At 40.8% G+C, this 15,459-nt stretch overlaps 1 protein-coding gene across 1 annotated transcript in view; it reads right to left on the reverse strand.

The window, feature by feature from the left end:
- Positions 1-9,124, reverse strand: part of THEMIS (thymocyte selection associated) — a 93,984-nt gene extending 84,860 nt beyond the window's left edge. Inside the window, exon 1 of the mRNA XM_089686376.1 lies at positions 8,989-9,124. Within this exon, the coding sequence (XP_089542502.1) occupies positions 8,989-9,124 (136 nt within the window). The remainder of the gene's footprint in view (positions 1-8,988) is intronic.
- Positions 9,125-15,459: the final 6,335 nt, after the last annotated feature.

Here is a 15,459-nt window from a genome sequence, read left to right on the forward strand (position 1 = left end):
TCCATTCACTCTGGCTCATTGAACAATCTAGCGGATATCTTTTTGAATATTTATGGCTTGAAGAAACTTGTAACAGGGGAGGGCAAAGGGGTATGGAATACTTCAAAGCATCAACCACAGTCTGTGGACACTTCTCTCTCTGTAGCAATAATACAAGTACAGGTAAACTGGAACAGTCTAAAGGTTCACGGCTGGGGACCATGAAACAAAAAGTAGCACAAGTAGTTTTAGCCTAGGATGGTCTATAGGTTAATGGCTGGGGACCATGAAGCAGTATGAGTGCAGGTAACAGCAGACTGGAACAGTCCACAGTTAATGACTGGAGACCATGAAGACACTTTAGCACAGGAAAAGAAACTAGGCTCACAGGATCCTGGCACACAGTCAGTTCATAGGTGCAGCCTTCAGGAAAGTAGTTCAGCAGCCAGTCAACAGACTTCAGGGGCAAACAGCCTCCCTCCTCTCAGCTCACAGATCCATCCCCACTGGGGTAAAAAGACAAATCTCCACAGGGAAGAGATTGACTAGGCCCTGCTGAATATTCAGGCTGGACATTTAAATTCTCCCACCCTAAGCTTCAGAAATGTTTTCTAGAGACAGGCTGTTGTAATCAAACTCTCAGCCTGTGGAGCTCTTGGGCAGACCAAACCAAATGATCACTGCTTCCTTGATTACAGTTGAAGCCAAAAACTAAATTTACCTAAAAGCCCAACTAGGAGAGTGCTACACCTAAATGACACACCTCTAGAGTTTTGGGAGCCTGTAGGTTCAGACTGGCCTTGAATAGATTAAAAATAATTTAATCCAGAAGGAGGAGAAGTGAGGGCAAATCCAAAACATATGTAGTAGGTTAGCTGACAGTTCTACATACATTGAATAACAAGCTTATGTCGCCAGTCCCATTTGAGACAGTTTCTTTGGAGTGTAACGTAAATGGTTAATAAACTTCAATTGGATTAGTCTATCATCCATACTAATAATATTGTGAAAGCAAGTTTCAGTTACTGCTGATGTAAACTAGAATTGGGGCAATATATCACTGTTCCTGCAAACTATTGCTTGAGAGTTAGAGAAGAGCAGATGAACCCATACAAAAAAAGAGGGCCAAAGCCAACCAGCAACATAGTTTCCCAGAGAAAGAGCCACCTAAAGGTGTCAAATGCTTTTTGAACATCCTAAGACAGCATCAAACCACTTTTCTGATATTTACCAGCACTTTATAAATGTAGATAGATGACTGATTTTATCATAGGTGCTTTTGCCTGGCTTAAACCCAGATTGGTACGGGTTAACAATAGAAAGGATGACCTTGTTCAAATGATTAGAAAATACTTTAGCCAAGACCTTAACATCATTATTCAATAAAGAAATGGAACATTAAGAGCCACAGAGTATTTTGTCTTTACTGGGTTTAGTCAGGGAAGCAAGTCTGAGGTGGCTAGTGCATAATCATTTCTAGATAAGACTCGACAGGTTTTGGATTGGCATGAGTACATGCAATACTTTTACATGTTTATATGCAGCACACCAAGTAGTAAAACATTTGGAGTCTGTCAGTAGGGGTCGTAACCCCTATCTAAAACAGGATGCAGTATGTAGATAAATCACCTCGGTGTATCAAAGTTTGGAGTGGAGAATAACATATCTATTAGGGTCAGACACTATGGGGAGACAAACAAAAGAGAGGCCTTTATGAGTGAAAACAGAAATACCATCTGCATAGTTAAAATAGGTAGAGTGAAAGCTCCACATCACCCAGTGTTTTTTGAGAGTTTACTAAGTGGGTTTAATGTAGACATAACACATGTGGCCACTAATATTCCAAGTAAGAAAGGTTATGGTAGACATGGGAATTCTGATACAGTTGTGGCCAAAATTATTCAACCCCCAATGCTGTAAAGGGGTTTAGGGACTATAGTGTACATTTGGAATTGTATTCAGAATCAAATCCTACAAGGACGTTGTAACTACCCAAATGCAACTAAAATGACATCAATTGTTTATGTAATACAGTAGTAAATGGTTCTTATGTGGTTTCTTCATTGCCACAATTATTCAACCCCTTAAAGACTACCACTCTGAAGAACAGAGGTTCATACAGGTGCTTTCCATCAGGTATTGAAAACACCTGTGGATGTCACCGAGCAGCAATCAAGCATAATAAGCACCAATTAGGCAGCTTTAAAATGACTGTGATACTCAGCTCCTTCTAGACATTTACTGGTGTGGTTACAAACATGGTGAAGGCAAGAGAATGGTCCAGGAAGACAAGAGAAGAGGTGATTTCTCTTCACAGGAAGGGCAATGGCTATAAGAAGATTGCAAAGATGTTAAACATACCAAGAGACACCTTAGGAAGCATCATTCGCAAATTCAAGGCAAAGGGCACTGTTGAAACGCTACCTGGTCGTGGCAGAAAGAAGATGCTGACTTCGACTGCTGTGCGCTACCTGAAGCGTAGAGTGGAGAGAAGTCCCCGTGTGACTGCTGAGGAACTGAGAAAAGATTTGTCAGATGTGGGTACAGAAGTTTCAGCCCAGACAATAAGACGCACACTGCGTAATGAAGGCCTCCGTGCCAGAACTCCCAGGCGTACCCCCTTGCTGTCTCCAAAGAATAAGAAGAGTCGACTGCAGTATGCCAAAAGCCATGTGGACAAACCACAAAAGTTGTGGGATAGTGTTCTGTGGACTGATGAAACAAAATTAGAACTGTTTGGGCCCATGGATCAACGCTATGTTTGGAGGAGGAAGAACAAGGCCTATGATGAAAAGAACACCTTGCCTACTGTGAAGCATGGTGGAGGGTCAATCATGCTTTGGGGCTGTTTTGCTTCTGCAGGTACAGGGAAGCTTCAGCGTGTGCAAGGTACCATGAATTCTCTTCAGTACCAGGAGATATTGGATGGAAACGTGATGCAGTCCGTCACACACCTGAGGCTTGGGAGACGTTGGACCTTTCAACAGGACAATGATCCCAAGCATACCTCCAAGTCCACTAGAGCATGGTTGCAGAGGAAAGGCTGGAACATTTTGGAGTGGCCATCGCAGTCACCAGACTTAAATCCGATTGAGAACCTCTGGTGGGACTTAAAGAAAGCAGTTGCAGTGCGCAAGCCTAAGAATGTGACTGAACTGGAGGCCTTTGCCCATGAAGAATGGGCGAAGATACCCGTAGATCGCTGCAAGACACTTGTGTCAAGCTATGCTTCACGTTTAAAAGCTGTTATAACTGTAAAAGGATGCTGTACTAAGTACTAAGATTGAATGTCACTTGGGGGTTGAATAAAACTGATAATGCTGTGAGCACAGAAAAGACATTTGTGGTTATTTCATTATAACTGTTATGTTATATTTGTCTGACCTACAAGTGCCTCTTTAATGTAAATGTAAGCAAGATGACTGAATGATCAAAAGCAATGTCAAACTGGCCAAAACACTCAATTTCAGTGGGGGTTGAATAATTTTGGCCACAACTGTATATATAAAAGATTCAGGATCATGCTAAAGTCAATAAAGTTTTTCCTTGGGTCACAGCCACAAGTACAAAAAGGGTGAGAGAGCAGACTATACACACATCCATACATACTACAAAACAAAACTGAAAAAAGAACAGCATCATGGCCCAAAGAAACAAAGACCTAAAGTCAAACTCCCCTGCCCAACTCAACCAGTACAGAGCAGCCTTTTTCCCCAAGCTATGTCCTATGGTGGGAAACATGGTCATAGGCAAAAATTGACAATACCAAAATAGCTCTGAGCTATGGAGCAATATCCTCCTTAATTAAACATACAGACAGACAGATGATAAGTATAGAAAAAAAACAAAAACATAATAGTGTCACAACATTGCAGATACTATAAGCAAATACCATGTAAAACCTGGTTTCCACCAGGCAAGAGCACATTTTGGTATGCTGAAGAAAAAGGTTTGCCCTTTGTCAGGAATGGACTTGCCAATAATGGTGGGACTAACCTGCCTTGTGGGCTGCAGTACCAGGGCTGGCCAGCGGGTGCTCTCAGCAATCAGAGACTCAACCATGCAATCAGCCAAGACACCTGAGGCTGATTACAGGTGTATTTAAGGGATGGCCATACCTGCAGTCTGTGCCTTGGTGTGTGTTTTTCCATGGGCCCCTGTATCTTGTTACCTGCATTCCTGTTCCTGTCTGACTGATTCGTTGCCGACCCTGCCTGATCCGGACCTCTGCTGACTTCTCCTGTTTGATCCCTGGCTTGTGACCCCGACCATTCTCTGCCTGACCCCTGTACCTACCTGCCCATTAGTTGCTGTACCTGGCTCGTGACCTGACTACTCTCTGCCTGCTCCTCCTGTTCCTACCTGCCCGATTGTTATTGACCTGGCTTGCCTGACTACGCTCGCACTGTATGTATTGTTATCTGTGGATGGTTTGGTTCGTTTTCACTGTGTTATGTTTTAGTATTGCACTGCGTTTATGTATTGTTAGTATTAATAAATTATATTGTTTATAACATATCTGAAGCTTGCGTTTCCCTGCGTCAGTTCACATACCTCTGGTCCTACCCGGAGCCCTGACACCCTTAGTGTGCAACACGTAGCTTGGCCAGAAGGATCGTAGCATACTGAATGCTGAGGTCGTAACTGGAATTGTGCTTTGAGTTTATGGATGTGTGGAGTAGTCCAGGAATAGAGCTACCATTGCATTATTACTGTGCAGTCTCTCTTTATATTGGCTGCTCTGAGGGACATGTCTCAATATTTAAGCAACCTGATGACCATAGAGCTAGGTGTATTGTCTGATGAAAGAGGTCTGCCTGGGACTCTGTGAGCCCTTTCAATAACAAATTGCTGAGCAAAACAATCCCTTGCTAATTCCTCCATCAGCCAGCTCTCCAAAAAAGCAAAAGGGTAGGATTATTTCTTCTTAATCTGTTTTCCAGATCATCAGGTTTATCTTCTATTCCCTGAAGTTTATGGCAGAGAATAGTAATTTTGGGGATAAAGAGGTTAGTGGTATCCTCTAGGTCACTAATGCGGTTCTTAATATCAGTAACCCTTTCCATCTACTGCATATCTTGGAGCAGGATAGAGAAATCCAGTTTATGCTCCTCCACTTTTCCCATTAGATCTGTGTAATTTACCTTGATTTTGGAGAGCACCACAAGGGTTAGATGTGGTGAGGCTGAGGCCACCAGAGAGAAGGGCAATGAGAAATCTGCTACATCCCCAAGCAGCTCAGGAATAGAGGCAGGTGAAGACAGTAGAGCATGAAGCGGCAGCCATCTTGGCAAGAACACATGGTAACACTCATTCTGGAGGAAGGCTGTTTTTTTATGCCTTCCCATCTACTACCAGACACTGGGGAGTGGAAAAGGCTTCTGTGGTCCAAATGGGGTAACAGTGTGTAGTACAGTGGTGATTAGCAGTACAGGATTGGTAAAGTTAGTGGAGGAATGCCCCGGAGCTGCAGTAAGAAGCGTGCACTCACATCTGGTACTAAGGCACGCCTCCAACTTTTCTTGTTTAGTTAGAATTTTGTTGTTGGAAAGTATCATATACTAAATATGGTTTCAGATCTGTTTGGAGCTATCCAATATCAAGTAAATTGTTAGCAACTAAAGATGGCCATGCACTGATCTATCTACCCATCTCAGTTTTTATTTTAAATATATTTCAACCAAGACCTGTTATTAGATGTGGTGCTCTGTTCATGTTGTGGAAATTCTGAAAGATACCCAATCATGTGCAAAGAAAGACATTTTTGGCTTACACATGATTGGATGATGGAAGTCAGCATAGCTTTACTTCTTTCACTATACTAAGGAAACAATTATTATCTTTCAAAGTAAAAATTCTATTTGCCTTTAGTAAAGCAACCCAATATGTGTTTTCCACCAATAAATAAAACAATTAGCAGTATCCTAAGAAAAGATTCTGTGAATTATGATTCATCAGCAAAATTTGCCACTTACCACTTGCTGTTTTTGTTATATGTTATGTATACACCAAGGCCCTCTACTCATTTCTGTTAAATGAAATGAAGCAGCCTATTCATTGTGAAAGGGTATGAAATGCAGGGAATTGTCCCAAAATTCACACATTTCTTTCTTTTAATGCATCACATCACAATGCACAGCATGTGTGCTATGGAGCACTAAAACTTACTGTAAAACTTCATTGGGGTGCTATTCTAACATGTCAACCCAACAAATTGTAGATCATGTATTAAAGTACATTATGGTAATGTGTAGTAAAATGTGCTTTTTATCATGTGTTACCACAACAAGTAGCTGTGAGGACAGCAGTCACGTACCTGGTGGAGATAGAGCTGAAGAGGGGACTACTCTTGTACCTCTTGTCCAACACCCCTGGTAGTGATAACAGGCAGTGTAAGGACACAGAGTGGCACAAGGCCAGAGTAACAGGCAACACCAGCTGTTTGCTGGAAGTAGATGATGGTAGATCACCAGACAGGAACCAGAAACTGGAACACAATGACAATTGATTGGCAGACAGGAGCGTAGACAGTACATAAGCCAAAAGGACATTAACAGCTGGGCAGTAAGGTACAGGAACATCAGGCATTGTCAGGGTACAAGCCGAGATCAGTACACAGTCAGGCAGTGAGATACAGGGAGTTAAAGACAGGAGAGGAATCCTGACAAAGCCAAGGTCACAGTGGTCAGGCAGAAATCCAGAGAGGTCAGGGGCAAGTCGGGTCATACACTGGTAGACAGGAATAGCAAATCAAGGTAGAGATAAGCAGGGACTAGCTGAAGATCACTCAGCAATCTGTTCATGTCATAGTCCATCTTAAATGGGCCATTTGTTGGCAGTGCTAACACTGGGCACGTATGTGCTCATACGCACATTCTTTTTTGCACACATGCTAATACATTTGCGTGTGCATGCCAATGCCTGTCTTGCAGTGAACCTTTGCTCAGAATTATGAGCATGAACATGTAACAGCTTTCTGGTTCTAATATGTACGAGTTTCTCCTACAACAACCTAAAGGAACCTGGCTCTGGAGAAATATGAAGGTTGCTATTGAGGATGTCTTTGTCCCTGGCTGTTTATGGCTTTCTTCACTTTCAGTTAGCTGTCCAGGATGAGCATACAGCTTGAAAAATCATTGTTAAGGTAAAATTTCTGATTTGAATAGTTGGGGTCAGTGACAGAGTATTAAAGTCATTGCTTGTATAACAGTCAGAAAACTAGCATTGTTAAATTGTCTAAATCTTCCCTGTACTAGTAAAAAAATAAATACAACATTTTAGCTGGAGTTGTGCATTACACACTAATGCCAGTTGTTTCATCTGCAATAGATTGATTTAATCTGGAACACTTGTCAAGAAGGGGTTATATTTCATGCCAAACCCTTATTAAACTGTTGTTTGTAGTTGACCCTATTAAACTGCAAATTTATTCTATACACCAGTAACAGTATAAAGGGATGTTTAATATTTTAGGCTTTCCAGCCATAATATGACACATTGGCTGTTGTGACGACTGCATCCTTGGTCCTTCTTTCTTGGATGGATTATCTATATACCATTCTAAAAAGTAATCCTTGACATTTTCTGCAATCTCTGTATGACATATAATAAGGAGTGGAAAAGCTTTCCTTTAGCATCACGGTTTAGGAAGAAGATCCTTCTCTATTTCAGCATATCCTATCAACATGTGTTTGACGTTTGAGAACATTGTGTGATTTCTGCACAGGCTGGAAGGGATGCTGCTTTATGGTCTCTTCATCTAGAAGTCAGAAACATTTCAGTGAACTGGAATAAGTTTTCTGACAGTAAATACTGTAAGCTGTATTCTGCAGATGACAGCCAGTAACACTATATAGATTATCCCCAAGGATTTATCTAAGTGTTTACAGACTAGTAATCTCCTGCTCGAAATATGTCCTTGCCTCAGATTGATTAAATTCCGCTGTATTCTAAACTGAAGGCATAAATAACAGTCATCTCTCTTAAACAGTAAAATAACAAACTATGGAACTGCAAACAGCAAGGGAGAATTTTATTAGGCAGGTAGAAGCCCTTAAATGGACAGTAGCTGAAAAAAAGAGCAACGGAATTTAACCTTTCAAAAACATTACATATATATGCATTCCTAACCTAAACACTTTTTTTATATTGTAAAGTCAAATCTGTGCATATGCTATAGTGGTGATTACATTTCTACTTATACTGTAGCTTTGTGTAATAAAAATGCACACGGTGTATATATATATATATATATATATATATATATATATATATATATATATGTGTCTGTATATATGCACCGATCAGCCATAAATTTATGACCACTGAGAGGTGAAAACAATAACATTAGTTATCTTGGTACAATGACATTTGAAAGTTGATGGGATATATTAGATAGCAAGTAAACAATGTTACTGAAGATGATGTATTGAAAGCAGAAAAAATGGGCATTGCAGTTTATCATGTATTGAGCTGGGTATCTGCAGACCAGTCAGGGTACCCATGCCCAGAGCCACCTACAATGCGCATGTGAGCATCAGAACTGGACCACAGAGCAACGGAAGAAGATGGCCTAATCTTATAAATCTAATTTTCTTTTACATCATGTGGATGGTTAGGTGCATACGCAATGACACCAGAATGGAGTGTGATGAGGCAGTGTGATGCTTTGGTCAACGTTCTGTGGGGAAACCTTGGGTCCACTCATGTAGATGTTAATTGACACATATCAGCTACCTAAATGTTGCTGACCAAGTACACCTCTTTACGGTTTAAGGAAGGCAAAGATGACTTTGAGGTGTTGACTTGGCTTCCAATTCTAAATATCACAATCCAATCGAGCATCTGTGGGATGTGTGGGGAAAAACAAGTCTGATCCATGAAGGCCCCACCTCACAATTTACGGGATTTAAAGCTGTAGTAAAGAAAAAAAAAAAAATCTTCTTCCTGCAAATTAAGAACATAACGTGCTAGAATGCACTGCATACTAGCACATTATGAAGGACTTACCTGAAAATGTAAGCTGTCTAAGCTCCCTGGGCCTTCCATCTTCAGCCAGTGTTCCTTCCGGATTCATGGGCTGCAGCCACATGACTGGCCGAGCCGTGATGACATCACTCGTGTGCGGGAGCCACGGCCGTGACATGGCTCTCAATGGATGACAGACAGTGCGCATGCTCCGGTGACACCATCGGTACTGTTATGTTGTTTTTTTATGCAGCCTATGGGCTTAATGAAAAAAAGAGGAAATATCTGCCAGAAAAAAGATGTGATATGCCCACCATTAGAATATGCTGCCCTACATCCACCCACTTCTAATGGAATGGGCATACATGGGCTGAACGAAAAAAACAACCTAATAGATTCCTCCATTCACATTGATTGATGTGGATGAAGAAATCTCTGCCGAACAAAACATATGCCGAAGCATAGGAGCAAGCCACCCATGGACCAGCCCAGACCTCCATGCTTGGGTATATATGTTCTTTTTTTTTAACCGCAGATGAAAAATGTCATTTAGCAGGTATATTATACATATCGACATTTGTTACAATATATGGTACAGGGTGTTTAAACAGGGCAAGAAATGACTCGCAACTATATGACAAGACAAGCTAGAGGCACAAACTTCTAAGTTTGAGTTAGATATAGTACAGTAAATCTCTTGTCATATGAGTACCTAGCTCCAATGGGGCGAGATGCTGCAACACTACACTCCCACCAGGGATGTAACAAGAAACTACATGAAAGAACCTGTGGGAAAAATATGGGATAGAACAGGAGTCAGAGAAGGAGCGGGGAATAGAAATGTAAAGACAAAGATAAAAAGATAAAGAGAAGTCCCCTAGGAGGGGCTAGGACCACAATTATCTAGAATGACTTGGGTCGTTTAACTTACGGCTGAGCCTTCATGGTAGCAGCAAAGTATCATCAAACTCTGGGGGCAAAAAGTGAGTGACCCAAGGTTTCCAGAGTTGTTCATACGCAGGCACTCCAAAAAGATTGCTTCGATTTTGGCATGAATCATCACCTGTGTAATCCTGTGCTTTGTTGCTATGAAGGGAGACTTCCAAACCTTCACTATGGTTTTTTTTTTAGCAGCAGCGGTGATTTTACTTTTTTAATTAATAAAACACAGTAACAATAGACCATTAATTAAATAAAATAACTTTAATTGAAATCTGTGCCAAAAATATGAAAAATATACCTGTACAGCCCTGGCCAAAAGTTTTAAGAATGATATGAATATTAATTTTCACAAAGTCTGCGATTTCAGTGTTTTTAGTCAGATGTTACTATGGTATACTGAAGTAATTATACTGAATAATTACAAACATGTTATAAGTGTCAAATTACATTAAGTTTATGAAAAAAGTCAATACTTCTGGGCTACATCCTGACTGAGGGCAGCCCATTCTTGCATAATCAATGGTAGACGTTTGTCAGAATTTGTGGGGATTTTTTGTTCATCCGCCTCTTGAGGATTGACCACAAGTTCTCAATGGGATTAAGGTTTGGGGAGTTTCCTGGCCATGGACCCAAAATTTCGATGTTTTGTTCATCAAGCCACTTAGTTATCACGTTTGCCTTATGGCAAGGTGCTCCAACATACTGAAAAAGGCATTGTTTGTCACCAAACTGTTCTTGGATGGTTTGGAGAACTTGCTCTGGAAGGATGTTTTTGCACCATTCATGGATATTCATGGATGTGTTCATAGGCAAAATTGTGAGTGAGCCCACTACCCTGGCTGAGAAGCAACCCTGCACATGAATGGTCTCAAGATGCTTTACTGTTGGCATGACAAAAGACTAATCGTAGTGCTCAACTTTTCTTCTCCGGACAAGGTTTTTTCCAGATGCCCCAAACAATCAGAAAAGAGATTCAGAGAAAATTAATTTACCCCAGTCCTGTACCTTTTGCGGAATATCAGTCTGTCCCTGATTTTCCTGAAGAGAAGTGCTGCCCTTCTTGACTCCAAAAGTCTTCGCCGCGCTGTTTATGCAGAACACATACCTGCCTGCTGCCATTCCTGAGAAAGCTCTGCAATGGTGGTGCCCTGATCCCGCAGCTGAATCAACTTTAAGCAGACATTAGTGGTGCTTGTTGGACTTTCTTGGGTGCCCTGAAGCCTACTTCACAACAACTGAACCTCTCTCCTTGAAATCTTGATGATGCGATAAAAAGTTGATTTAAGTACAATCGTAGTAGCAGCAATATCCTCGCTTGTGAAACCCTTTTTGTGCAAAGCAATGATGACTGCATGTGTTTCCTTGTAGATAAATTAGTATTTTTGTCATTCTCAAATCTTTTGGCAAGGGCTGTATATGCCAAAGCATAGGAGTGATCCATCCACTGACCACCCCAGGCCTCCATGCTTGGGCATGTATGTTTTTGGTTTTTTTATGTTGATGATAAATCTCATGCAGCAGTGCTGCACGTACTGGCGTATCTATTCTGAGAGGACACTCTGTTGCTCTCAGAATAAACAGATCAGTGCTGCCCCTGAATGGTTATCCTGCAAAGAAAACAACAGTTAACAATAAAAGACAATAACAACACAACATTAAATCAATAAAACAACTATTTTTGGCTTTTTCATTTATTTTTTTTAATGGGTTTTTTTCTTTACTTTTTTTTAATTTTTAAACTTTTTTTTGTAAAACTGTAAACTTTCCATACTGATTTTAGGGTCTCTGTGAATGCAATAGCTAGTTTCCTGACTACCTAACATCTTTGGAGACCCTGTGTAAATGTGTATCCTATACGGATACTCCACTAGTGTGTGGTTTCAACAAATGGGAAGCCCTGGTGATTAGGTTTGCACAGTGCCACATGAGCCAATTCCAAAATCAAAAAGGTGTCTAAATAGCGGCATGCTCGTATAAAAATTGTCCACTTATAAGTGGTACCACACAAGGAAAAAGGGGTGACACCAAGTCCTAAACTATCTTGCCACTGCTCCCCATGTAGTCTGGGCATCCAGAGGGCTCCACATGACCATTTTTTCCCTTGTAAATCCAAAAATTACATGTATAGCCTGTTGCCCTCTCACAGGTCTTACACATTTTGACCCCATATCTGACACGCTTGCTGGGGAGAAACTGTTTGAATGTATTGTGGCCAGGAAAATTATGCAATGCAGATGTTTTGCTGGGGCATATACACATCTGCAAATTTCTGGCTAAGGCAATTAATGAGGGGCTGAATTTTCTGGAGTCTATCATATTCAGGATCACCCCGAGAATGAGTGTATTGCTGTTGAAATGCATAAATTGCGCTATATTCTCATATCTATGCCTTGCCATGACAGCAGTGAACACAGGCATATGATGAAGCGGGTCTGTAGATCAATATAACTGCAACTCAATCTTTTTAGTAATGCCTATGTTGACGGTTAGGGCCAAAAAAAATTTAAATTCAGAAGCCATAATAGGTTTCCATGCAAATTGCCTGGCAAAGTTTGAATTTGGTTTGGCAGCAATAAATTGTTGTGTGTATTAATTTCTTTGGTCCACATCAATCCATACAGATCAGTGAAAAACAGCTCCAAAAAAATCAAGGAGAGTAGCTACATTTGCTGTTTCCACTTGAATTCCGGGTTGGGCAGTGAATGGGGAAGTACGGGTGCTGTAGAATTTGTGGGCTGCCAGTCAGGATTTGCAAGCAAATCTGGAAGGTAACTATGGGCTCTATGGACCTGTGTTTTCTTGGTGGCTCTGGGCTAGCCACCGTACCAGCTTGCACTGAACTTATGGGACTCGCCACATCACCAACTGCTACTACAGTGCTGGTACGTAAAAGACCAGGATGTACTACACCGCTGGTGCTCGCTAGTTCACCAAAAGGTAGAGTGGCACTAGTACTGGCACCCTGCTGCATATGAGAATCATCTTGCAATTCTAACACCTAAGCAACCTAGAGTACGGGGTCAGGTATACCTGACCTTAGCAGGGACCTCTTCTCCATTGTCTGAGCAATCTGTCAGGGTGCCGCTGCTCACTACAGGTTTGTATTCTGAGCCCGATTCTGTCACTGAGGCTTCCACTTTGACTGTCATCTGACATGCTCAGAATCCTGTAGGCCTCTTCACTTGTGTACCTTTCTTTGTAAATTTTGGTCAATATAATTTATTAGTGCAACTCATGGGAAAAAAAAAAAAGCACCTGGCTGTCAGGGACTGTTTAAAGTTACAAAAAAATGTACCTGGTAGTGCTAGCAGAGATCAGGCCTGATCTTGCTAACACTGCAGTTTTGTGTGTAATGTATCTATGGATACTGCACTTTCTGGGGGGGGGGGGGACCGGAGGGAATAAATGCAGGTGCTGGCAGATGTCAGGCTGATCCTGTTAACATTGAGTTTTTGGGGACACTACTATTGTGAGCACTAGTATAGTTCTGGTCTGATTAAAGATATTGATCTGTTCAGACACTATGTAAGCAATAGACATTTATAGTGTATATGTGAGTGTTCCTGGCAATCAAAGGGTTAAGTGTGATACAAAAGTAGTGGCGGGCAATCTGATGCTATCTTGGAGGGATGCCAAGTGACGCTAACCCTAAAGTCGCCTGTGACACTAATACAGTGATCAGTTAAAAAAAATCTGTACACTATTCTAATGATACTGGTGACAGAGCAGTGAAAGGTTTTTTTTTTCTCCAGCATGGTGGAGCAACAGAACACATCTCCCACTGCTTTCCTACTTTTTATCATTATGGATAATGTTTATCTTTCAGGTGACTTGCCTGATAATTGTGAGTTCTTTTTGTCTTGGTTATATGAACATATAGACTACCAAACTGGTCTGCTTGTTTGGACCATGGCACGCAGTTACCCCCCCCCCCCCCGGTATTTCCTTCCCTCCCCTTATGGCTCTTCTCTCTGTTCTATGGAAAGCTGGTGTCAAAGGCCACATTCTGTACATTCTACCTTATCATTTTGTCGCTATAGGGCAAGCCTTGCCAAGGTTTGGTTTACTGACACCATTGAGGCCTTATGTTTCTTGCTGTGATACAATATAGATTTTTTTTTTTATTCATCTTTCTTTATTACTGTATGTGTTCAAGAGCCACAGTTGGACTACCTTGTCTTTTCTATATGACTTCAAGTTCTATACGTGATTGTAATGATGACATTACAGTTTCTCAATGCTTTTTTTTTTCTTTTGTACTCTGTAAAAATGTTGAAAATCATAATAAACAATGTTTATACATATTATAGTGAGATTTAAAGTGTGACTACAAGGGGGAAAGGCCAGCCTAGTTTACATTCATGGACAGTGTTGTCTGCTTTTTAATGGGTGGGATAACTGTGCATATATGGTGTTTGTATTTTGATACATTTGTTAAAAGTGTCTTAAGATAATACCCTGTAGTGGTCCCTGGCTATCACCTATTTCTTCTCTGTATATTAGTTTTCTTTTCGAGCACCCTGGGATTGGAAACGACTAGGACATGGTTAAAAAAAAAAAATACTGTCGGAGCTGGAAGGTGTTTTGGTTCAGTGTCATTTAGAGTAACGTCTCATTGAAGTGGTCCTGAAACTTAAGTGAAGATTTTCTATCTTTTGTGGAACATCTGGAAACATTAATTGTGCCTAAGGAGTACTCTGTAAACCCCAGTTAACTACTGGGCCTTGCCCTGAATCTTACAGCTGTACACATGTAGTGTGAGATTATGTAATGTACTGCAACATCTGACTTTTAAGGCAGGCAATAGACAGTGCAAATTTATTTCCTTTTCTTTTTTTTCTTTTGTCCACATACAGGGCGATTAGCTACAGTGCCATGGGCTGTAAATTCTTGACAATGTTGCAAACAGTGGACACAGGAACATTAAGATCTCTGGAGATGGACTTGCTTTTCCACAATTTTTGTTCTCAAATACTCAGACAATTATTTTCTGCTCTTTCTCTTCTCCATGCGGCATACAGAGACACACAACAGAAAGACAATCAATTTGTCACATTTTTAACTGGTTGCTGGTGTGTTTTCTATATTGTCAGCACCTGTTAATTGATACAGGTGAATTTAATTACAAATTACAGGAGCATCACAAAGTTGGAATGCATTTGTTTCTTCCAATTTTGAAAAGGTGCCAATTTTGGCCAGCCCATTTTTGGGGTTTTGCGTGGAATGTGTCAGATTTGGCTTTTGTTTCTCCCCTTTTTTGTCATGCCAATACAAACAAAAATAAACATGAGAATGCCTAAACCATAATTTCAACAATTTTCTGGACGAAGTGGTGCATTATCTGACAGAAATGCAGGGGTGGCAATATTTTTGCCCATGACTGTATCTCCACCAGGAGTAGATAGTAATTATTGCAAGCGGCTATAACAGCAGGCTCGTGAGACCCTAGCCCTTTTGCACATTAGTGCAATTAGAGGGGGTGAGTAGACTAGGTGAGAAATGCTTAAGTGCTGCTTTTCAGCACAAATAACATACTTTTAAAAAAATTTCTAAAAATATTATTTGTAAGAG

This window comes from Staurois parvus, unplaced genomic scaffold (genome assembly GCF_062004578.1).
Source record: "Staurois parvus isolate SC_StPar_1 unplaced genomic scaffold, SC_StPar_1.0 ptg000397l, whole genome shotgun sequence".
Taxonomy (NCBI): Eukaryota; Metazoa; Chordata; class Amphibia; order Anura; family Ranidae; genus Staurois; species Staurois parvus.